The sequence below is a fragment of the Oncorhynchus keta genome, chromosome 21, assembly GCF_023373465.1.
Source record: "Oncorhynchus keta strain PuntledgeMale-10-30-2019 chromosome 21, Oket_V2, whole genome shotgun sequence".
In the NCBI taxonomy this organism is placed as follows: Eukaryota; Metazoa; Chordata; class Actinopteri; order Salmoniformes; family Salmonidae; genus Oncorhynchus; species Oncorhynchus keta.
In genome coordinates, this window is record NC_068441.1 from 8294017 (window position 1) to 8320845 (window position 26829).

At 41.0% G+C, this 26829-nt stretch overlaps 1 protein-coding gene and 1 long non-coding RNA gene across 5 annotated transcripts in view; one reads left to right on the forward strand and one right to left on the reverse strand.

Annotated features, from left to right (window-relative positions):
• LOC118400066 (contactin-4-like) overlaps positions 1–26829 on the reverse strand; it is a 172691-nt gene that overhangs the window by 62256 nt on the left and 83606 nt on the right. For all 4 annotated transcript variants that reach the window (XM_035796461.2, XM_035796463.2, XM_035796460.2 and 1 more), the window contains exons 6-9: positions 14153–14356; positions 8710–8812; positions 8191–8375; positions 5106–5245 (exon numbers count right to left, since the gene is read on the reverse strand). In XM_035796461.2, coding sequence (XP_035652354.1) covers positions 5106–5245; positions 8191–8375; positions 8710–8812; positions 14153–14356 — 632 coding nt within the window. The remainder of the gene's footprint in view (positions 1–5105; positions 5246–8190; positions 8376–8709; positions 8813–14152; positions 14357–26829) is intronic.
• On the forward strand, positions 3917–14146 carry LOC127910283 (uncharacterized). The gene is made up of 4 exons (XR_008074112.1): positions 3917–4085; positions 5149–5309; positions 12229–12343; positions 12780–14146. It is a non-coding gene; the product is annotated as an uncharacterized LOC127910283 (long non-coding RNA).

A 26829-nucleotide genomic window follows, 5' to 3' on the forward strand; every position in this document is an offset into this window, starting at 1 on the left:
GTGATGACCACAAGCAGTGGATAGCTGACTACTAGCTAGTAGCTAGTTAGCTGGCTAGCTTCCGATGTGGGTTCCGGTAAAAATAGCACATTGGTTGAGGCGGATTGCAGGAGAGTATGTTCAGTCCGTAGATGGGAATTGAGATTAAAAAAGATTCAAAAAATGTATACGAAAAATATACGAAGAAAAAATATGTATACATGGGACGGAACGGGACAAGACAACAGTCTGACTGCTACGCCATCTTGGATTCGAATCAGATACAAAGATGACAGTGAATGTTGCTGAGTGGCCGAGTTACAGTTGTGACTTCAATCTGCTTGAAAATCTATGGCAAGACCTGAAAAATGGCTTCTAGCAATGATCAACAATCAATTTGACAGAGCTTGAAGAATTCTGAAAAGAATAATGGGCAAATGTTGCACAATATAAGTGTGGAAACCTCTTAGAGACTTACTGAGAAAGACTCACCACTGTAATCGCTGCCAAAGGAGCTTCTACAAAGTATTGACTCAGGGGTGTGAATACTTATGTAAATGAGAGATATTCCTGTATTTCATTTTCAATAAATGTTTTCACTTTGTCATTATGGGGTATTGTGTGTAGATGGATGAGAAAAAAACAACAATTGAATGAATTTTGAATTCAGGCTGTAACAACAAATGTGGAATAAGTCAAGCAGCACGGATATTTTCTGAAGGCACTGTAATTGAACTTATCTGAATAAAATAGAAAGGATATTTTTACCATTCCTGAGCTAGTGCTCATTTGATGTTGAGAGTAAAAGTGATCATTTGAAACAGGCCCTATATGCTAGATTTAGAGTTATTTGGCAACTGTAGTTGTGAATGATACAAACCTTAGAATGTCTTAGAAATCAAAACGTGTGCTGCGTGATGCGACTATTGATAATTTGAGAAAGTCACACAAAAACACAAAAAAACTTGTGCTCTGTTCCTTGCCTCAGGCTGCACAAGCTGTTCTCTCATCAAGTGATCATTTTTACTGTATATGTTCACCCATCAGACTATTCTCAATTTAATCTCGTCTTTACCAATATGTCAAATCTGTTTCGATTTACAATGGCCCATTGTCAAATGGGCAGGAACAGGGGCAGGGGGAAATACAAGTAATCTGTATGGACTCGAATAGCGAATGGGGGCCGCTTTACCGCCTGTTTTGTTTTTTATCATGCCGGGTAGGCTACTCCATGCATCAACCACTGTTTGAGGAGCGTGCAGCCTCTCTCTGTGCAACAGGTGATATTCCACCTAAACTCTGTATGCCGTGGGGTTATCCAACCCTGTTCCTGCAGCCAAACCAAGTGAAATCTGTTCGGGAATATCGATATCAACATCATGTTTTCAAAACGAATCATTTCAATAAACTGTTGACAGCCACTCTTTCTGTTCGCTCGAGAATTGAATGAAGGAGAGAGGGGAGGAGATGGAAACGCACAGTGGTGAAATATTCTGTCGCTAGGTAATGTGTCAGCCAATTAATTATTACTAGGCTATTCAAAATCAAATACAAATTCAAAATAACTGTGAAGTGAATGTGTGAGGTGAGTTTTAAAAGGATGATACTGTTTTGATGATCAGTTTTGATGTGATATTCTATTGTATTTGCATTGACACCAGAGTGGTGAGATGGACAATAGAGTGGTAAGATCCAGACCATTAGGACCTGATGGTCATTAGCAAGTTGGGTACTATTAACGCATGCATAAGGGGGGAATTACCGTGACCAAACGGTCAAGTTGAATTTGACTGCGGTCATGACTCATGGCTGCCGGTGTGGCGGTAATACGGTCACCGCAACAGCCCTTTGGATGACGTGATTGATGTCACAAACAAACGTCTGTCATGGCGGTTTTTGAGATGCATTGAATTTGGTGTTTAATTGTTGTCCATTTCGTCTGGTATGAGATATACATTTGCATTACTGACAGTATCAGAACTATTCATACCCTACTGTGTACCCATGCACTTTAACTACTGACCACACTTGGGAAGTTAGGTTACACTTTATTTGGATAGTACCATACAGATGATCTACAGATGGTCATAGCAAATGGTCTGCTGATAAGCAACTGCTTGCTAAGGTAAAGGTTCAGGTTAAGTTTAGGTTCAGATTTAGAATAAGGGCAAGAGTTAAGGTTAGGGCAAGGGTTAGGGTAAAGTTAAGGGTTAGGATAAGGCTTAAGGTTAGGGTTAGGGCTAGGTCAAGGGTTAGTAGATACTGTAGTTAGTTGGACTGTTGTTGACAGTTATAGAACATCTACTGAATATCTACAAACAATCTATTTGGGATTATCCAAAGAAAGTGTTACCGGAAGTTTATATATTTTTTTAATTAAGCCATAAGCCATTACAGTCGGCTCAAATGTCCAAATGAGCAGGAGAAGCAGAAAAGGTCCCCATTGATTTACTGTAATGAATCACTACAAAGGGTGCATCTTCCCCGTTCCTGCTCTCCTTCCATCAGTGACCTTTAGTTATTAGATTGATGAAGCTGCACTATTTGATGGTGAAATTTCAAACAATGGAATAACTCTGCTTGAGTCATCTATTTATCGAAGTGTATTGCTAATCCACCCATTTATTATGTCCATATTAAGGAAATCCTACTCCATGGGAATTAACACCGTCAATGTGTCTAACCTTTTTACCACAGATATTGTACACTCAGAGGCATCAGATACACATGGTTCCCCAAATATGTGCAGTCAAACTATCCGTGTAAAATGAACCGGCTGAATCAACGTTGTCATTTCAAAGAAACGACGTGGAACAAACGAGGAATCGACGTTGAACTGACATCTGTACCGAGTGGGATGGTATGAAAATACTGCTTGCAAAAAGTGATAAAAACCACTAAGTAAACGTATCCCTCTTCCATAGAGACAAACAGGAAACAGGGGGGGGGGTAACTCTTACCTACTCTAGTTCTTTCCTTAACCAACTGAGAGAACAAATCATACCATTCCAGCAGACCTTGCAAAGGTTTTTAATCAAATGTGATGCAATGACTAGACAGATTGTTAATTATGCACAGCTGAAGGCAACCCTAATCTGCCTTTATGGGGGAAGGAAAGAGAGAGAGCCTGCTGAAGCTGTTTGGAGCACTGCCACTGGTAACAATAAAATGAGCCTGCACCTCTCATTTCTACTACATATATAACATTGAAGGATTGATCAATACCGTCTGTTTTGTTTGTGAACATTTTGTGTAATTAAGAAAATTAACATCAAGTCTGCTTATTTATTACGTCCAAGCTGTGCCTGAGTGCCCACCATCAATCTCCAGAAAATAACCTGGCCACATACTGTAGCACAGGGGGCATGGCACGCTCCCATTCAGGGGGTACTGAATAATATTTCCACAAAGCCATACCTTTATCTCCAAAAATATGAGCCGAACGAATAACTTTGCATTTGCGGTCTACACTGTACAGTGTCTAGGTAGTGTTCAGCTCTCATTACTGTGCTCGTGATGGGTCATTTGAGGGAGGCACGGGGACATGGTACAGGAGGTCCCAGGATGCATTGTGGTCAGTGTGTTTATAAGGGGCTGGCTAAAACAAATCTAGGATGTGTTTCAAATGATGTCAGTGTGGTTGTAAAAGGCTAACCTCCTTTTTCTCCGTTGGTGGTACAGGATTAATGACTGCACTCTGGGAAGAGAGATTTACCAGAAGATTACGGTGGGTCTTATATTATGGTGCTCAGACAAGCATACAATTGTTTGCTTGTTTGGAGTTTGGTCTCTTAAAGGTGGACTCAGGGATGTGACGTAGATGCAGAAGGGAAACAGCATAGTGGGTCAACTTCCGCAACAACTAAGAGCGTTGAAGCGCGAGGCTCAACTTCTCTGCTGTTTTGGTGCCCTGGCTACCACGCTGTAACAGCGTGAAGCGAACCCGTGCACATGCGCAGATACCGTGTGTGACTTTGTGAGAGCGAAGTGTTGCATCTCGCTCATCTCAATATCTCCGGCGCTGCTCGTGGCAACGTCATTTCACTGCGTCTACCTTTAACAAACCAGCTTAGTAGACACTTTCAGAATATTGTAAATCCTGTAAGGTAAGTGGTGTTCTGGGAACTGAACAGTTTAAAGCCATGCTCTGGGGAATAAAGGTGATATCTAGCCAAATTGTGTTTAGATTTCATTGTTTTTACTACCAAGTGCACCAGGGACTCATATACTGGGAAAGAGAGGCTGAACAAGCCAAGCAGGAAATAGACTGCTTTGTCAGTACAATGTTTATTAGAGTAATTGAAGTTCATAAAACTATCTGCATTGGGTGATAGTGCCAGTGAAATGAGAATCATGTCTGTTAGGCACAATGCATTTATCTGTTGTATCATCCTGAATCAACTCCAATTCACTCCACTGTGAGCTAAACGCAGAACTACAGTAGGGCACTGGAAACTTTCAAAGTGTACCAGTAAACTACCAGAATTTTGGTAACTTTCCAGGAATATATGGCATTTTATCAGATGACATCTAGTGGTCTTTTTGGGTGCTTCAGATTATTACAGGTGTCTGTTATTATTTCTGGCTGTCTGTGTGGCCTTATCACATGCAAAATAGAACTAAATCTAATAAGATCATTTTAAAATAAAAATTTGATTGACAGAAGCTGTAAAACATTCTCCTAAATATAAACCATCAACTTAGTGAATACCATCGCTGTTTAATACGAGGGTTTCAACCAAGGAAATATCCTTTATATTTTTTTACACACTTCATTTTACTTTGTCGATATGTCTTTGTTGTAAATGTTTTGGCGCCGAACTGGAAGCAGTTGTGAAGTAATACAATAGTTGTACGAGCTGCAGATTGATTTGAAACTAATTAGATTGGATGCTTTTTTTAATTAGGCTATTTTCTCTTGAACCATATGGTCTACCTAGTAGAAACGCATGGACAATATGGACACAGATATAACAAATGAATACTATATAAATAAATAAATAATTTAAAAAGCATTCATGTATAAGCTACCATAAATTGCCATGCATTTTAATTACCAATTTTACCAAAGATTACAGTAACTTTGGTAAATGACCAGTAGCTTTGCAACCCTATGTAGATCTAACCTCCAGTGACTCCAGGTTCTCTCCGTTCTTCATCCACCTATAGGAGGGCTTGGGCTTTCCAGTGGCCTTGCATTCCCACACCAGAGAGTCGTCAATGGGCTTCTGCACATCCTGGGGTTTCTCTATCAGATGTGGAGGGGCTGCATGGTCAAAACAACATGGCTGTGAATTAGAACATTCTCATACAGATCCCATTTCTCGCAGGTAAGCCTGTACTCCTCTAACTTCAAGAACAATGTGGAGTATTTTGAAATCTCAGACAGTTGATCCTGCGCTGAAATTATAATGAGTTATGTATCGTTGCAAATTGACTTACAGAACCCAAAAATGCAGTAAATGGCATAAATGGTATATGACTATCCTAGTTTTAGGTTATGTGTGCTGCTGAGACAGTGAACAAAACAATCCAGATGTATTAGTGTATACATGGGTGGGTAGCACATTGCCATAAAATACCTCTACCAAAAACCATTCAAGTAAATGATGGTGGAATTATACAGGAACTTTATTGATTCCTACAGTAGCTTCCAAGTAACTCATGACTGGTTAACAAATTAGCAAGGGGGGAAATAAGGAACATAAACCCGCAGATTTACTGTCCTCGTAACTCTCCGTGTTGTGGATGATGTGTAGGTCAATCCGCCATCATCCTCTATCACACCAGGTCATTGTCACGACAAGAGTAATGGCACACTATACATTTCCATTACGCAGCATCTGACTAATGCCATACTCCCCGACTGACCTTTGAGGTGACTTCTCTGTAATGGTACATACAAATCCAACTCTAATTGGGTTCCTGCTTCAGCTCAGCTTGCTTCCAAGAAATTCGAGATAAAACAGTTACATTTGCAATTGCTACTGCATTTCTATCCTCATAACTCCTGTGTGTATTCAATGTGGCACATGTGTGTGTGAGAGGAGAGAGAGAAAGAGAGCGAGAGAGAGAGAACGAAAGAGAGAGAGAGAGAGAGAGAGAGAGAGAGAGAGAGAGATAGGAAACAAATGAAAACGAGAGAGCGGGTGTGTTTGTGTGGTCTGTGGGTCTGTGTGTGCGTCTGGGTATTAAGAGGTTAGCCAGTGTGTGTTTTGGACAGAAGTGCCCCTAGACGAGATAGCAGAGAGAGGTACTCTGAGACTCCATTATCACCAGTCATTTAGCATCACATCCATGCCAGCGCAATCTTAGAGAGAAGCCTACTGGTCATGCTCCACCCTCTCCACCTCTCAGGACCCTTTTGTTGTTGTTGTTTTTAGCCCTCTGTCACTCCATCCTTCAGCCACTGTGAACGTATCGACTCTCAGTCACAGACCACCAAATGAAAGCGGGCGGCCCATCCTCGGCTGCATCAGGCCCACTGTTCACACAATCAGCCCAAACATTTCAAATCAACCAGCTAAAGCAAAGAGGGGGAGATTGGAGATAGGCGATAGGGGAATCAGAGTGAAACTGACACAGGGTTTTTATATTCATGGCATTATCTTGGGATACTACTTACTGTAGGAAAGTATTAAATACACTGCAGAGGCAAATTGTTGATTCAAATAGAGAAACCAATGGCAGTCTATATGCATAGTTAGTTGTATTTAATTAGTTGTATTAGGCTACTTTTTCGATGACATTCAGATGGAATAATGCGCAACATTTCCCCATTTGATCCCAAAATGCTCTCTCCAATCAAGAGTAAAACAACAGACATTCATTTGAACGTAGCTTCGACTGACATGAAAGGATAATTACCATTCACCTTGTTAAAACACAAGACGTGCAGAACCCTATTAAAGCATTGACATCTAACTACTAAGGACACAGTGATCAGCAGACTCTCAGAGTTAAATAATGCCTTCAGCTCTTTCCTAGGCAGAAAGCTGAGGCTTTCGCAGCTTTGTGACTGCAGGTTGTAGCGATGTACACGAGATACACTTATCGATTCCCTGATTCTCACACACTGCTGACAAATGTCTCAAAGGCTTAAATCCAAGGGACTTCAAAATAGGAATACAGATATGTTTTATCAGAGAGAGAGAGAGAGAGAGAGAGAGAGAGAGAGAGAAAAAAAATCAAAAGAGGGCAGACCTGCTGCTAATTCGGACAAACCATCCCCCATAGCTCACAGCCAGAGCGACGCTGCTGCTGGGTTCCATTACAGAGAGGTGCAGGGAGCTTTTAGCAAGACACCTTGTAAATAATAGCAAATTGCTTAGCGCAGACAATGAGTAATTTGTCAAATATATCATAAATATTTACCCATACTAAAATAGATGATCTGTATGGACGTACGACTGTTATCATCTGCTGTGCTGTTTTGTTATTACCTCATGTTATAATGCATACAGCTATGCTGTATCTCATTGCCGCTACCATAGCGAACATACTTTCATATCATTAGTCCAGCCAGCCATGTTAGTTTTCAGTCTTTTCCAGCATCTGTGAGGGATTCACATGGTGTGGAATATAAGCAATTAATTAAACAACAAGTGTAAGAAAACATTCATGGAGCCCGACGAGCTATTCTTGTAAATGGGTTCTTAGGCATGCAGTATAGAAAGAGTACAGTGGTACAGTACATTTACCATTTAGCAAAAAGTAATTTTCACCTTGTCAACTCGGGGATTCAAACCAGCAACCTTTCAGTCACTGACACAACGCTCTAACTGCTAGATGACCTGCCACCACTCCCCATCCACTTCATCCAGATGCTGCACTGCAGATAATTCATGGGGTATATGTGGCCCTGGTCTAAGTATGCAGTATAAGAGCTTTGATCTCCAGTTAAGTTGGATGTCAATCATGATGCCATCTGTTGGAGCCCAATGCAAGGTCACATCCAAGGTCTCCTCATTCACATCATCGCTGGTTTAATCTGGATCAAAATATTAAAGACATATTGGCCACCAGGGCTTTAATCATTTGGGATGTGCTGTTAAAACGATGCTCTCCCATGCAAAGTGGCGGCGCCGCTGTTGATTACCAATCGCTGTTTTAAACCCAGTAAGGTCTCCGTTTGATGCCTCTCAGTCTAAGCGAAACTGACACATGAAGCCATCCCTGGTTCAAATATTCATGTGGTTCAGGATCACCTACCGTAGAAAGAGAGTTTTCCTTTTACAGTGTTCCTCCCCCTGGAGTTCTCTGCCACACACTCGTATGTGCCCGCGTCTTCCTGCTGGAAATAGGGGATTTCCAGGACGCCACTGGCTTTCCTCACATCCACCTTCCTAGAAAAGGGGATTCCGTCCATTCTCCTCCAGTTTATGGAGGGGACAGGGCTGGTGGGAAGAGTAATGCAGAGAGGTAGAGAAACCTTGGAGCATGTTCATACAAACACAAATCATTGTAACATCGCCACTGTACTTAACCTATATGGATTCAGTGGATTTGACAGAAAAAAGTCAAGTAGGGCATACATCACTCAGCTAGTGAACCAGGAGGAGTCTCACACGGCCCCAACTGTACCAGAATTCTCCGATTTGCAGCCCGGCCTCAATCAGGGCAGGGTTGGAGGCATGCAGTGAAACATGAATACTATCATGCTGTTTGTTAATAACCTTCTGCTTTTCATGTATTTGTGTGCCTGTTTCATCAAGCCCAGAGTCCACTTACTTTCCTAATGCAAAACACTCCACTTTCACTGTTGATCCTTTGGCTACATGGACAATCTCTGGAAACTGAACTTCGATCTTTGGCTCGTATTCACCCATTATACCTGAGGAGAGAAATTCACAACCAATTACAAGAAGGCTAAAAAAAAAACGAAAACAACATGGAAACTGCTGATATGTCGTTTCCTACATATGTCCTAAAAGCGATTACCATCATACATCTGAGAAGTGGTTATTTTGGAAAGCCACTAACAGGTTTTCTCATTGCTGCTGCTATTCTTTATCTGCAATCCTTTATCACATTTCCAAAGGTTTCTCAGAACAAATGAGCTCTTGATATTGCGAGGCAAGTGTTATCTGGAAGGTTCCCTGACTGACCGTGAAAGCTCATTCTCATCCGTATCTCCATTTTATAATACTGCCAGGTATCCAAGGGCCTATCAGCCATGGTAAATGAGACCGCTGGACGAGGCTCTAATGGTCTTATACCCAGGGATTCAGCTGGGCTGGGTCCTGCTGGGTCCGAGACCCGCCACCTATGATCCAAATGAGAGCCAGGCGGAGCTGAGACCTGGTACCTTTGGTTATGCTAATGTTTTATTCTATAATGAAACATGTGTTGTCCATATTTAATTTTCCACAGTCAACAACACAAGTAAGCAACAGCAGAATCAGACAACCCCATAGTAGAATAGTTTACCTATTCAATTGTTCAGCCTGCCGCTTTCTATTCAAGAAAATGATATTCCTTCCATTCCTGGGCTCCTGAGTGACGCAGCGGTCTAAGGCACTGTATATCAGTGGTAGGGACATCACTGCAGACCTTAGTTCAATTCCAGGCTTTATCACAAACAGCCGTGATTGGGAGTCCCAGAATTGGCCCACTGTGGTTAGGGGTAGGCCGTCATTGTAAATAAGAATATGTTCTTAACTGACTTGCCGAGTAAAAATATAGAAACGTGACATGTCTATTTTAATACAGTCTAGCTCAAACATTGATAATCATTGAAAATTGCAACCTATTTTGAAGGTGGGGACGCAGCTGCTCCATTTGCTCCATCACTCGGGTGCCTATGAGCATCATCATTTTATCATCATTTTATCTGAAACATTGAATTTAGCCCTCCTGCTATTAGCCCATAGAAATGCATGGGAAAACAGAGAGTCCAAAAAATACATCAAAAGGAAGCATGTCTCATAGAGACAAACTGAGAACACCATCGTGTTTAACCAGTTCTCATACCATGACCTTTAGGAAGGGGACACAGGCTAATGTGACCTGTGTGACTCTGGAGGGTTCATTATTGGCATCTCAGCAGGTCTGGTGCGTTGATAAAAAAAAACAATAAGTTAGAAATGAAATAAAAACAATCATGCCTTCTCATGCGGCATCCTACAAAATAGCATGCACTAGAAGTAGTGATTCCAGACGATCGGAGATCTACTGTCGTGGAAACCTAACTGTCAAATGCTGCTGCTTCTGCAGAGTGTTGTATCTAAACAATTCCCGCCTGACTGCTTAGATACACTCAGTGTAATGTACTGTAATTCTGCGATACTACCCGTGGCAATATTTAATGAAACGTAGACTGACTACACATACAGTAAATGTTTCCCTTGATTCAACCAATTGTAGTTGTCTTAAAGACCATATTCAACAGGGAGGCTTCATTTACTCATGTTCATACCTAAGAGGGATGAATTAGTAGTTAGTAGTGGTTTTCATGCTACATAAGGTACTATAGTTTGCTGTACTTGTGCCTGACATATTTGCTAGATATGGTTCACAATCAGTAGATGAAATGTCAGGAGTATTAAAAACTACAATACACTACCATGAATAGATCATACATAACAGAATTGTATCCCTGCATGGTGTTAAACATTAGTTAGAGAAATAATTATTCCTGGGACAAGAAAGCCAACAATTAGATCACTCTCAGACAAATGACCTTTCCATTGGAGAGCCTTTGATAAGGCCAGCCTGAAGCACCAAAACCATTGGCGAGTGGGCTATCTTAAAGTTGCAAAGAAACAGCTAATTAACCTTTGGAATTAATTTGTATTCCTTAAAGGCACAGTGCAGTCAAAAAGAAATGTGATTTACCTGTGTTGTATACACTCAGTGGACAGTTTATTCGGTACACCACCCCGTTCACAAAAATGGTTAGCTCATACAGACAGTGAGTCATGTGGCCATGGCTTGCTATATAAAGCAGGCTGACCGGGATTCAGGCATTCAGTTACTGTTAAATTGAAGTATAGAACGGGCAAAACGAGTGACCGAAGCGACTTTTGCCGTGGTATGATAGTCAGTGCCAGGAGTGGCGGTTCCAGTTTCTCAGAAATGGCCGGCTTCCTGGGCTTTTCACGCACAACAGTGTTTAGGGTTTACAGAGAATGGTGCGACAAGCAATAACATCCAGTCAGCAGCAGTCCTTTGAGCGAAACCAGCTCATTGATGAGGTCGAAGGAGAATGTCTGGAACCGTGCAAGCTAACAGGCGGGCCACAAACAGGCAAATAACGAGGCAGAAACAACAGTGGTTTGCAGAACGGCATCTCATCGGTCCTTGTCCTGGATGGATTATTGCAGCAGAAGACCAAACCGGGTTCCACTCCTTTCAGCTAAAAACAGTAAGAAGCGGCTCCAGTGGGCACGCGACCACCAACACTGGACAAAGGAGTGGAAAAACATTGCCTGGTCCGACGAATCCCAGTTCCTGTTGCATCATGCTGCGGCAGAATCAGGATTTGGTGTAAGCAGCTTGAGTCCATGGCCCCATCCTGCCTGGTGTCAATAGTACAGGCTGGTGGTGGTGGTGTAATGTTGTGGGGAATGTTTCTGGCACACGTTAAGTCTCCTGATATTCATTGAGCAATGTTTCCATGCTCCAAAGAATTCAGGCTGTTCTGGAGCTAAAGTGAGATCTGACTCGGTACTTGATGGGTGTACCTAACAAACTGACCTCTGGGTGTCTATATTTCCACAATATGACATTGGAATAATACTGTGAAATTGTGAAAATTATGACAATACCTTTTTAGTGTAAGAGCTGTTTGAAAAGCACCTGAAGTTTCAGCTTGTTTTGGTGGGATGGAGTTTTGGCCTTCCATGGTGACATCACAATGTGGTAAATTAGTTAATAAACTAATAAGAAAGAGAGTCTCAATCTCTGCCAATAACAGCTCATTTACAGTTTTCCTCTCCCCACTTAGACCACTCCTAGACAGACCTAGCAAAATGTTAGCTTGAGGAATTGTTCTCTGCTACTTTCATTTTACCAATTTCATTGAAAACAATCACAGAAAATGTACTTAATTATTCAGAAATGATTTGATATTGAGATAAAACGACTGCATTGGACCTTTAAAATCACTGTCCTACTTTTAGTTTTTTTGTTTTTTTCTTCTTCTTGAATGGCCTTGAGCAGATCTTTCACTCCAACTGTTTAGGCCTCATTTAGAAACCTATGAAGAAATACCAGTTAATCAATTAAATTACAATTTGTTTGTCTCAGCTCAGCATTCAACACCATAGTGCCCAGAAAGCTCATCACTAAGCTAAGGACCGTGGGACTAAATACCTCCCTCTGCAACTGGATAATGGACTTCCTGATGGGCCGCCCTCACGTGGTAAGGGGAGACAACAACACATCTGCCACGCTGACACTCAAAACGGGGGCCCCTCAGGGGTATGTGTTTAGTCCCCTCCTGTACTCCCTGTTCACACACGATTGAGTGGCCAAGGCGACTCCAACACGATCCTTAAGTTTGCTGACGACACAACAGTGGTAGGACTGATCACCTACAACGATGAGACAGCTTATAGGGATGAGGTCAGTGATCTGGCAGTGTGGTGCCAGGACAACAACCTCTCGCTCAATGTGAGCAAGACAAGGAGAGGATCTCAGCCTCCAGTATTTATGCTGCAGTAGTTTATGTGTCGGGGGGGCTAGGGTCAGTTTGTTATATCTGGAGTACTTCTCCTGTCCTATCCGGTGTCCTGTGTGAATTTAAGTATGCTCTCTCTAAGTCTCTCTTTCTCTCTTTCTTTCTTTCTCTCTCTCAGAGGACCTGAGCCCTAGGACCATGCCTCAGGACTACCTGCCATGATGACTCCTTGCTGTCCCCAGTCCACCTGGCCATGCTGCTGCTCCAGTTTCAACTGTTCTGCCTGTGATTATTATTATTTGACCATGCTGGTCATTTATGAACATTTGAACATCTTGGCCATGTTCTGTTATAATCTCCACCCGGCACAGCCAGAAGAGGACTGGCCACCCCACATAGCCTGGTTCCTCTCTAGGTTTCTTCCTAGGTTTTGGCCTTTCTAGGGAGTTTTTCCTAGCCACCGTGCTTCTACACCTGCATTGCTTGCTGTTTGGGGTTTTAGGCTGGATTTCTGTACAGCACTTTGAGATATCAGCTGATGTACGAAGGGCTATATAAATACATTTGATTTGATGGTCGTGGACTACAGGAAAAGGAGGGCCGAACATGCCCCCATTAACATCGACGGGGCTGTAGTGGAGCAGATCGAGAGTTTCAAGTTCCTTGGTGTCCACATCACCAACAAACTAGAATGGTCCAAACACACCAATACACTAGTGAAGAGGGCATGACAACACCTTTTCCCCCTCAGGAGACTGAAAAGATTTTCAGATACTCAAAAAGTTATACAGCTGGTATGGCAACTGCTCGGCATCCGAACTTAAGGCGCTATAGAGGGTAGTGCGTACGGTCCAGTATATCACTGGGGCCAAGCTTCCTGCCATCTAGGACTTATATACTAGACAGTGTCAGAAGTCGCCAAAAATTGTCAAAGACTTCAGTACCCAAGTCATAGACTATTTTCTCTACTACCGCATGGCAAGCAGTACAGGAGCACTAAGTCTAGGTTCAAAAGGTTCCTTAACAGCTTCTAACCCCAAGCCATAAGACTGCGGATCAATTAATAAAATGGCCACCCGGACTATTACATTGACACCCCCCCTTTGTTTTTACACTGCTGCTACTCTCTGTTTATTATCTATGCATAGTCACTTTACCTCTAGCTACATGTACAAATTACCTCCACTAAACTGTAGCCCTGCACATTTTCTCGTTACCGGTACCCCCTGTATATAGCCCCGGTATTGTCATTTTATTGTGTTACTTTTTAGTTCATTTTTTACTTTAGTTTATTTAGTAAAAATTGTCTTAACTCTTGTTTCTTGAACTGCATTGTTGGTTAAGGGCTTGTGAGTAAGAATTTCAAGGTAAGGTCTACTACACCTGTTGTACTCGGCGCATGTGACAAACAACATTTGAATTGAATTGATATTCAAATGTGATGGTATTTGATCACATTAAATCGCACAAGGGCCAGAAAGGGAACACATGACCTAGAAATATACTGTTTGATAAGGGTTGTAGTAGAATTGCTGTAGAACTGGATCTCACCATCACTGCGCAGCACCAGAGGAGTGGGCGGGCCTTGGACCCTGGTCTTGGTGACAGTGTTGGTCACCACACAGGTGTAGTTGCCCACATCAGAAGGCTCCACTTTAGCGATGTATAGATTTCCAGTCTCCTGGGAGATAAAGCGACGCGTGTCCTGCTTCACAAATGAGGGGTACTCATTAAAAATCCAGGAGAACGTCAGATCTGTGGAAAAAGGATGACAAATTCTTTTTTTTAAACGTGTGAGATCAAATTAAATCTAAAACTACACAGGGGTTAGAGGGTCAAGCTGACTCTCCTTCTTATTAAAATATATCACGTGAAAATACAGAAAATACCAGATTTATCCATGGTTTGTCAGACTGGAGTTGATTTGATGGTGTAGTGGGTGGGTGGTGTTGTGGTTCAATCACCAGAGAGCTACACACTAGGGTGAAAATGAAGGATGTTCCAAGTGTGAGGAGTTACCATATGCTCTAATTATCTGGACACACTTCAACATGAATGTTGTATGTGTGGCAAGGTTTCTTCTGTAAACAAACGTTTCATTTGGACAAAACTCTGTGGACACTTTGTAGTTAACACACGGCTTCAAGATGAGCGGAGAATGTTTCATTTCACAGAGAAAACCAACTCTAGCAGTCACCATGCAATTTGTAAATAACTATATTAAGAATGACTGACCTGACAGCCTAGTTAGTTGGGTTTTGTTTTTAAAGCACACAGTTGGACAGTAACGTGACCAAAAATACTAGGTACATTTTACGTTAAGTAAGCTTTAAAATAACTCATTACCACAATGGTAAAAATAACAGTACAACATACAGTATACAGGACATTTGTAGGATCACAGAGCAAGCCAGGATCTCAGATCTTCTATGATTCTCAGGATAACAAGTGTCCTGTTGGCTGGTAACTGTCAAACGGGTAATCTCTCTAGTCGTCTTTGTGACATGCTTCTTTCAAAAAGAACAAAACACACGTTCTGAAGACTGACCTTTGAGAAAGACATTTTATTTTGCTATTTGTCTGCAGAGTCAATTACTTTCTGTGCTCAGAGACTTGGGCCCCTCAGGCCAAAAGGATTCACAGAGGAGTAAAAAACACTTAAAAATTCAAATAATATTTGTACGTGACCGAGACAACTGAAATACTCCACATTCTTAGTTCTGTATATTTGTAATGCTTTGTGTTAATCCAAGATCACTGCTTTGTGTTAATCCATGCTCACTACTTTGTGTTAATCCATGCTCACTACTTTGTGTTAATCCATGCTCACTACTTTGTGTTAATCCATGCTCACTACTTTGTGTTAATCCATGCTCACTGCCTTGTGTTAATCCATGCTCACTGCCTTGTGTTAATCCATGCTCACTACTTTGTGTTAATCCATGCTCACTGCTTTGTGTTAATCCATGCTCACTACTTTGTGTTAATCCATGCTCACTACTTTGTGTTAATCCATGCTCACTACTTTGTGTTAATCCATGCTCACTGCCTTGTGTTAATCCATGCTCACTACTTTGTGTTAATCCATGCTCACTGCTTTGTGTTAATCCAAGCTCACTGCCTTGTGTTAATCCATGCTCACTGCCTTGTGTTAATCCATGCTCACTGCCTTGTGTTAATCCATGCTCACTACTTTGTGTTAATCCATGCTCACTACTTTGTGTTAATCCATGCTCACTGCTTTGTGTTAATCCATGCTCACTACTTTGTGTTAATCCAAGCTCACTACTTTGTGTTAATCCATGCTCACTGCTTTGTGTTAATCCATGCTCACTACTTTGTGTTAATCCATGCTCACTACTTTGTGTTAATCCAAGCTCACTGCCTTGTGTTAATCCATGCTCACTACTTTGTGTTAATCCAAGCTCACTACTTTGTGTTAATCCAAGCTCACTGCTCACAATCCAAGCTCACTGTTCCCAGCAGGATTTTGAATGTTGTTTAATCATCATCATCATCATCATCATCATCATCATCATCATCATGTGATTTAAAAGGTATGTCAAATTAGCTGTGATCCTGCAGTACCCTACAGCGAAACCATACTTCTAGGTTTCAACCTACTGCAAGGAACATTGAGAACCAGAGCCAGTGTAAGACATCATGATTTGTAACAGTTTGATCTCAGCTGGTGTGCTTATCAATGCAATGCTCTCAATGCTAGTTTTCTGTTGCTGAGTTCTCCTTTGAAGAAATGATTATTTCTGAATGTTCTGACATTCTCATCAATGAGTTTTCCAGGCCTTCTAATTGACAGGCACGCGTGTACCTTTTCCCTGCTGAGCCAAATCAAACCCATTCACTTGTTAGCTGGCTGGTAATTAAACAAAACAGTCTTGGAGGATTCCTCCCTTACCCTTTCTAACTGTTTGGTCATTTATCAAAGCAGGATTCGATCCATGGTGCAGCTCCCTCACAGTTAGGAGCAGGTATAGGCTACAGCATGAATCAGAGCAGGCCAATCAGCCTCAGCAAAAGTGTGTTTTGGCAGAGTCCTGAGTGTATAGACAAGTGGTCAAACGTTGGTCCAACATTTCTGTAGAAAAGCCAACAATAAAGGCCTGCGCTCCTTTTAGTTTTTTATTCGTGTTGCGCTGTTAGTCATAGGTGCACTCGATTCAGAAGCCCTGCGCAACGGGTAAACAAAGTGCTCCTATTTTGAACCATTTCATTTGTCTGAAGAGACTGGGAGATCCATGGCTAAATCGAGGGCCCCTACTGCGCAGGCCAATTGGATAGCTCAAATCACCGTGCTTACAGGGGTTCCAATAATAGACAGAAAAGAGCTGCTGTTTTTAGGAGTGAGTTCGTGTTTCCGTTTTTATTCAGTACTGTCAACGCTGTTTTTATTCAGCACTGTCAACACTGTTTTTATTCAGCAGTATCCACACTGTTTTTATTCAGCAGTATCCACACTGTTTTTATTCAGCAGTATCCACACTGTTTTTATTCAGCAGTATCCACACTGTTTTTATTCATCACTGTTTTTATTCAGCACTATCAACACTGTATCTATACAGCACTGTCAACACTGTTTCTATTCAGCACTGCCAACACTGTTTCTATTCAGCACTGTCAACACTGTTTCTATTCAGCACTGTCAACACTGTTTCTATTCAGCACTGTCAACGCTGTTTTTATTCATCACTGTCAACACTGTTTTTATTCATCACTGTCAAAGCTGTTTCTATTGAGCACTATCAACACTGTATCTATACAGCACTGTCAACACTGTTTCTATTCAGCACTGCCAACACTGTTTCTATTCAGCACTGTCAACACTGTATCTATACAGCACTGTCAACACTGTATCTATTCAGCACTGTCAAAGCTGTTTCTATTGAACACTATCAACACTGTATCTATACAGCACTGTCAACACTGTTTCTATTCAGCACTGTCAACACTGTTTCTATTCAGCACGGTCAAAGCTGTTTTTATTCAGCAGTATCCACACTGTTTCTATTCATCACTGTCAATGCTGTTTTTATTCATCACTGTCAACACTGTTTCTATTCAGTACTGTCAACACTGTTTCTATTCATCACTGTCAACGCTGTTTTTATTCATCACTGTCAACACTGTTTCTATTCAGCACTGTCAACACTGTTTCTATTCATCACTGTCAACACTGTTTGTATTCATCACTGTCAACACTGTTTCTATTCAGCACTGCCAACACTGTTTCTATTCATCACTGTCAACACTGTTTGTATTCATCACTGTCAACAATGTTTCTATTCAGCACTGTCAACACTTTCTATTCATCACTGTCAACACTGTTTCTATTCATCACTGTCAACACTGTTTCTATTCAGTACTGTCAACACTGTTTCTATTCAGCACTGTCAACACTGTTTCTATTCAGCACTGTCAACACTGTATCTATTCAGCACTGTCAACACTGTATCTATTCATCACTGTCAACACTGTTTCTATTCATCACTGTCAACACTGTTTCTATTCAGCACTGTCAACACTGTATCTATACAGCACTGTCAACACTGTATCTATTCAGCACTGTCAAAGCTGTTTCTATTGAGCACTGTCAACACTGTATCTATACAGCACTGACAACACTGTTTCTATTCAGCACTGTCAACACTGTTTCTATTCAGCACTGTCAACACTGTTTTTATTCAGCAGTATCCACACTTTTTCTATTCAGCACTGTCAACACTGTTTCTATTCATCACTGTCAATGCTGTTTTTATTCATCACTGTCAACACTGTTTCTATTCAGCACTGTCTACACTGTTTATATTCAGCACTGCCAACACTGTATCTATTCAGCACTGTCAACACTGTTTTTATTAATCACTGTCAACACTGTTTCTGTTCATCACTGTCAACACTGTTTCTATTCATCACTGTCAACACTGTTTCTATTCAGCACTGTAAACACTTTCTATTCATCACTGTCAACACTGTTTCTATTTATCACTGTCAACACTGTTTCTATTCAGCACTGTCAACACTGTTTCTATTCATCACTGTCAACACTGTTTCTATTCAGCACTGTCAACACTGTTTCTATTTATCACTGTCAACACTGTTTTTATTTAGCACTCTTCAAGGAATACCTAGGATAGGGTAAGTAAGGGTAAGTAATCCTTCTCACCCCCCTTCTCCCCCAACAAGATTTAGATGCAAGTGGCTGTTCCACTGGTTGTCATAAGGTGTATGCACCAATTTGTAAGTCGCTCTGGATAAGAGCGTCTGCTAAATGACTTAAATGTAAATGACTTAAATGTCAACACTGTTTCTATTCATCACTGTCAACACTGTTTCTATTCAGCACTGTCAACACTGTTTCTATTCAGCACTGTCAACACTGTTTCTATTCATCATTGTCAACACTGTTTCTATTCATGACTGTCAACACTGTTTTTATTCAACACTATTACAAAAAATAAAAAATGCTTCTCTGTACTTCCACTCGCGCTGCAACTGCAATGAATAAGTGTATCGATAGCCCTGCCTTTTCATTATTATTAGCCACTCATTGTGTCTATTTTAATATCAAGGAATATTTAACTTTATCTGGTCATAGGAACATGAATTTTTGCATAAGGCAGATGCGGTGCGACTCAGTTTCCTCATCAGATGGAAGACGGTGTCTCATCTCTGGTCAGTCTCACTGGAGGAAAAGAAGAAGAGACAAGGGACTGTGAGAGGTGGACCCTCTGCTGCTCTCTCCCTCCCTCCACTGAGACTAACGCTGTGTTCAAAACTACAGGGAATTCGTAAATCTCCAACTTTCAAGACAACTGAGAAAGACAAAAAAGGCGCTCTGACTGGGAAAAATAGTTTTGAACGGTCATCCAACTCAGAATTCCAAGTCGGAAACTCAGGCATCTTTCTAGAGCTCTGACTTTCCAACCTGAAGATCACTGACATCATAATTTGGGGAGAGGTCCCAGTTGTCTTGAAAGCACCATCAGATGCAGGTACCGTCAGTCCAGTAAAATAAAAAGGCTAATTACGTCATTTTATTCTCCTCAGTGCCTTAAATGTACTACTCATATGATACATGGTGACTACAGTATGGGTAAATAATGTCAGAGCAAGAAAATGTAATGATAATTCAGTGTTAAACAAGACTAGGAAACATGCCTGAAAAATATTGTCAAAAATAGTCATTGGTTATTGTAGGTAAAGTAGAGGATAATGCATTTGCATAATGTAACAGAGGGCATTTGACTTCAAATTAAACTTATTATTTAAACATCAGACTTAGCACTTAGAAAATACATTCAGATGGGGGGCTGAAATCAATATTTACTTTCTTAAAGCATCAAGAATTCTGTCATAATATAAACCAGGGATGGGCAACTTTGATGGGGGTTGGGGCCACAAAATTGAACTCAAAATGGGGGGGGGGCCACAGTGGCTCATGGGTCTGCGTACCGACAACCAACCTTGCGAGCAAAACATTTTAGCAGAGAGAGTTCATTTCCTACAATTCTACACATTTTGCCATAGGGTGGAGAGAAATGTTTACAGTTTTTAATATGATATCTGAGTGAGAGTGACTAGCAAAATCAATCGTCTGGCGCCCGGTCGGTAATTGAGTGACTGTCAGTGACTGACATAACAAGAGAAAAACTGATGATGCACAACCACACTTCGAAATTGCACCTTGTGTATTCTACTATTCTAACTCTGAACAGTACGTTGAGATCCCGACTGTTGACGAAGTGGAGGTGAGGAGCGTTGCATGTGCAATGATGTCCGAGGGAAAACAAACAGTGTTTTGTTGTTTACAGTAACTTCTTCGTTGTTGTAATATCACAAACGGACGTGGCGGTTTCACCATTAAGCTTTACTAATACGAATAAGACCGACCTGACAACCACCACACCCATGAAAACTGACTGATTGCTTTATCATGTTTACGCTCAACAAACAAAACGACAAACACAGACGCCAAAGGTGTGAAAAAAAAGTGAAAAGACTAGCAATAAACTCCAAGTAATTGTAGAAAATTCCTTTTATACAATGAACAATTTCTGCTGATTTTGGCCATGTGATGAGATTATGAACGCTAGATAGATAAGGCAATCTGTAAAGTGTGGGCAAATTCCTTGATGCTGTTGCGAAAAGATGCTACATTTGAGTAGAGAGGAGTTCCCACTTTGAGGAGTCCCCGTAAGAGTCTTGTCAGATGCTGACAGAATATAGTGCGGTGTGTGTCTAGATTGCTAGGGTGGCACAATGCTTTGGAGAAGTCACCATGAAATAAGGAGATCCACAAAAACAGAGAAACCAGCAAGTATATCGTAAATGATTTGTGAAAATGTTTAAATTATGTAGGAAGACTGAGACACTAAGACATTATCCAAAGGTAAATCTGCCGTAATTTAAGATGACACCGCTGTCTCCTAGGTTTCCATTACAGATTCAGCATACACTGTGTTTCTGTCACACTCAGAGAAAATACCATACTGTATGACTGAAAGTAAGATTTAAAGGGTTTGTATTTTATAACATATTTGGTCAAATGAGTTGGTCAATGTAAAGACTCACTCCATTGGCCCAAGCAAACTTGACCAAACACAATAGCACATCCAATCACCATGGAAAATCTTGTATGACATAATTGTGCATCTGTACATTTTCCCCAAAAGCACAAAAAAATCCCCATGACAGAAATACAAATAATATTGTTTATTTATCATCAAAGCACTAGTCCAACAGTGTAATTATTCCCTTCAATGAGCATGACAGAATATAAATAGACTTTAATGACAAATGATTGGAAATGCTTACACAAGCATTCCTTCATGTGTCTAATAGTGTCAGTGTTCTGAGACAACAATTAAAGCCCTACCAGCCTCTTGGCTTTCTTCAAAGTAACCAACGTGATTCATATCTACACGCTGCAGGACGGCAGGCTCCTAGCCTCAGTTCCTCCTACACTTAACCCAGTGGCAGAGCCCCCTGGGATCCCCCTGCAGAGTCAGCTTGCTATAAAAACAATAAATATTCATCTGAACATGGGGAATAATTATGACAAGGGGGAACAACATGTGCAGCATAGGCCTGCATCAACAGACAAAACAACCCATCTATCAATACAATGTGGTTGTTAAGGTTTTATAATAAGGGCATATCAGTTGGTTAGATCCTTCTGAGTTATGAGTTGCATCAGTGTTGATTTTGGCGTGTTGATTCTGAGTGGGGGGGTGGGGGGGGGTTGTATTTGTATCTCCATCAAGCATTATCAGTGGCATGCTTTCAATGAATATTAATAATGACACAGATGTCTGATTGTCTGCTATTAATATACATGTCAAGTTTATTCTGACAACACTATGCATTTATTATTACCGTGCTACAAACACAGGCAGCAGCATCCTGGCGATTAACAAACTTAAAACAAAAGGTATCTAATAGTCGTGTTCAAAGTTTAATATAGTCCGTAAGGAAGAAGTAATGTACCGTGACATGTGTGGAGCTGTTGGACAAACCCATAGAAGGGTCACAAAACCAATTTCTTAGTTTCTCTGATATTTTACTTTAGTTTCACTGAGACGAGGTCCTAGCAGGTCCAATAGTCTGGTGAGCATCAAAATAAGGCGAAATTGCACACAAAATAAAATTACACAAAATAACAGCTTCACCCTAAATTTGGTACAATCAGTGCACACTGTTAATATAACTAGGGCCTCCTCCAAAATACTGCCTCTCTTCTCTGCTGAAAACATAGAATTCCATACCACAGCCTCTGTGAAAACCACCCCCTGAAAGTAATGCCATTCCAATTCTGTTTCAAAGTGCAGTGCTCCCAAGTTTGCTCCAGGCTCCGAGAATCCTCTTCCTCCCCACATTCTGCTCCTTTACATGACTTGACAGAGTGCACATGCTCCATGTTCTCAAATCCTGGGGTCTTGGGGCAAAAAAAGAACAGAGGATGCACAATAAAAGCAACCCTCTTCTAAGTGGATGTGCACAAGTGATTTCAGTCTGGAGTGCCCCTAAAAGTTCTCTCTCTCCATTATAAAATGGAGGTCAGGCGCATTAGGTCCAGGACTAAAAAAAGTAATTGAGTAATACAAAGACCAAGGCTATGTCACACAGGCAGCACACTAATGTAGTGTGCTTTGAGAGAGCGTAAGTGACAGCCTTTTAGCCTCTCTAGCTTCTCTGATCCGAGGTGAATATCAGGAGCCCAAGATAGATATTTGACTCTCCACTGTAAGATTTCTGGAAACGCTAGCAACACATTCAGAAAACAGAGAGTGTTATTACCTCATCATTAGAAGACCTTGTTAATAATAGCATGTGCACACGACTGTGTCTACTTCAAATCTGGGCGTATTCGGTTATAATGACCACACATTCCCAGCACGTTCCCAATGCTAGAACATTGGCCTGTCAAAATAGGAAGTGCATCAGCGGAGGGGAGGCAGCTCCTTGCTCTGTCTGCGCTTGTATCTGGCCTGGCAGTCTGTGTCATCCCTGATCTGCACCCAGCCCCATCTCCCTGCCTGTCTCTCTTCTGCTGACTAGGAGGAGCAGGTAGGCTCTGCATGCGGACATTGGCCTTCGGAAAAAAAGAACAGCCAAAATATCACTGTCATGCCACAACTTCACAAAACGGGCAATAATCGTCTTCATTTGAATGACCTCTTTAATCCATACCACATGATCAAGAAATGAAATGTGACATGCCTAACAATGCTTCTGAGGTAAAAATCACTTTTTAAAAAAGCATACCAATACTGCGAAATATCACATATATATTTGAAATGATAGGATCACCGATTAGCAAATACGTTAGTAATCGGAAAGGTGTGGGTGGATAACATCAGTCTGGTCATTGGCTGCCCATCTCGTCATGTCCTGGACTAGACGGACCTGAGTGTACGGGCAAAGTTCATGTAGATCTAGACATGGTGACAACAGTAGATAAGGAGCATTAGCGGAGACAGATTTAGATCTGACTAATATTCTTGCAAAATCATACACAAACCCTGTGATTCATTTGAATGTAGTTATTAATCACATAGAGGGCTTACAATTAATCAAAGCTTTTCCAAATACTCAACTGCAAATAAACCAGCCAAATCAGAGGGCACGTGTATTTATGTTCAATAGGAAGATTGGAGACATAAGGAGTCCAATTTGTTCCTGTCTCACCCACTTCTAGGTTGCTACTGTACACCACCAAATTGAATGGAACACTTTACGTGCCACACTGAAAAGCAATAAGTGAAAGCAATGCACTCCAATAACACAAACAGCACAAGAATTGCGAAGAGCCCTTTAAGACGTTGAGTTACAGAACACATGATTAATATTGTGTCTCACTTAACCTGTTTGAGAACACTGATTCAGATGGTAAGTCGGCATTTATTGTCAGGAATCTTGCCCTGGAGGAAGCTATGCAGAGTGGTCACTTGCTGCCATAGCCACAAAGTCATACAAACCTAACCCTAACCTTAACCACATAACTAACCCTAATGCCTAACCTTAACCTTAAATTAAGACCAAAAAGCAAATGTTTGTTTTCATAAATTTTTATGATATAGCCATTTATGACTTCACAGCCGGCCCATCTAGCAGTCAATTCTGCCTCCACAAACCAGTTTCACAGATTAGTTTGAAATAGAAACAAATTGCTTATTGGAAATTCGAGACAGTCACACGAATAAGTTGATATTTTTGTGTGCAGTACACAATTTGGTATTGTTAGGCTCTTATTTTTCAGAGTAAATAACTCATGGACACTAGAGAAGCTTAACCAAGTTTAATTCTTCCCAAAGGGTCGACACAGCTGTACTCAGATAAAACAACATCTTTCTCACCATCACAAGTATATATACCCCAATTTAGACACTCCTCCTTCTCTCCAATCCTTACATCTTATGGTTCCACAGGAAGAGGGTAATAGGGTAATAAACCCTTATTACTCCCTTCAGGGGATCTGACCTGACCTCCTGACCTCAACCCCTCCTTCGCCTAATCCATATATGTCCATCCACTCCCCTATATTAATCCTCTCATCCACCCAACACATTTCAAAGTCTTCTACAGAAAATCATTCACTTCCAACATAAAACCCAGTCTCTTTCACTCCTCATATTCTACGCTTCTGATCTATCATTTATCTAATATCGCAAAGTTCAGAGTTTATCCCGAATCCAACAGTATACAGTGAATTTCAATCACAGATAAAGACAGTACGTTACTTAAGGCAGAAACGATAGGAGGGATGTTGATTGGGGAGGATGGATGGGTGGGCATATAATGTGAACGCCTAGCAACCCAAACAAATTGGAATTTGTGTAACGTACACAAATACGTATTGAGGGAAAAGATTGTGTAAGACACGCGAAATGTGTTGTGATGAAAATCTTGTAATGTCGCACTATTTTGTATGCCTGTCATGAATTTCAAATAAGTAATTGGTGTCTATTTCACAATAAGCTGTGATAGTGTGTTGGCCTCCAGAGCAAGATTCATGACAATAAACGTCAACCTGAATTCAGACGGTGCCTCCACAATGGTTTATATGCCATGACAGACCTATATTACTGCAGGTCAAGGCACGACAGAAAAAAAAAACATTTTTAATGGCGGCACCATATCCTTTTATCATATACACCTGAGGTCAATCAATATACTGTAAATGAAAGGGATTTGTGTTCAAAGCACATTTGAGAAAGAAGACAGTATATCAATGCAATCTTTCCTGGGAGTAAAGGAAACATCCATCTATTGATTGAATTGTACCATAACCACACAGCCAGACAGCCAACTCTACATCAATCTCTTAGCTTATCAAAGAGTGTGACCATTACTGCAAGCAATATTAAAAGCAAACAAGCAGCTGCAATTTCACTTCGGCAATATTGCTATACGTTTGAATAAAAGATGTTGAGAATTTAACATACAAAAGCCAAAAGTATTGAATATGAGAAGGAACACAACACAATGCAGTTGAGTTTAAAGGTGCAATTTGCAGAAATCGCTCCGCCATTTCCTGGTTGCTCAAATTTTAATTAAAAAATTAATAGTTTGCTTAATTTCAGTTTGTGACAAATGTGAAATATATTTTTCATAAGCAAACATTGTATTTTCAGCTGTTTGAAGCTGGTGTACAAAACTGAAAGTAAAACGTAAAGCAAAACGTAATAATGGGAAGCATAGAAATTACACACATAGAACAGATATACCACTTCTTAAACTTGCTTTTAATAGGAATGACATATCTATAAATCGTATTTCTATGTTCATTTGGTCAGCTCGCCCAAAAAGTTACATATTGCAGCTTTAATTCCTTGCAACACTGAAAGCTGGAGTGTTGTCATCGTAATGGTTAGCAACAACACTGTATTCCAGTCCAAGATGGTGCTCTGCTACCCAAGCTTGCTGTTGAGCACAGAACAGGACAACAGAGTGTTGTTTTCCAGGATTGTTATTTTCTCCTTGCAGAGCAGCTGACATGCAGTGTATTCCTCGAGGGAATGAAATTCCCACTGGCATTGAGGGATTTGTGTTTATGTACTCTGGCACGGGAGCCTGGGGAGAGGATGTGTGGCTGGTGTCCAGCAGAAAGGAACGAAGTACTTACACACAGCCAACTAGATAGCATAGCAGGAAAGGCACCTGCAATTACACTCCCCTCACACCACACACACACATTAAATATAACGACAACCAACAACAACTCAATGTTATTTACTCCATACATACAAGTTTCCCTCGAGATTGCATGTTTGTGTTCCTACAGTTGCCTACTGTATGTACACTGATCCTGCTATGGGTACATGCCCATAAACTACAGGTAACTGCCAAAATAAATGGAACAACGACATAAAGTGTCTTAATAGGGTGTTGGGACATAGATTCTACAGGTGTCTGGAACACTATTGGAAGAATGTGAATGCCATTCTTCCATGAGAATTTCCATAATTTGGTGTTCCGTTGATGGTGGTGGAAAACGCCGGCTCATGTCTCGCTCCAGAATCTCCCAAAGTATTCAGATGTGGTGACTGAGACGGCCGTGGCATATGGTTTACATCGTTTTCATGCTTCTCAAACCACTCAGTGGCCCCTTGTAGCCAAAACAATGGTCAAAATAATGGCCTTCCCAGCATATTTATACATAATCCTAAACATGATGGGATGTTAATTGCTTAAATAACTCCGGAACAACA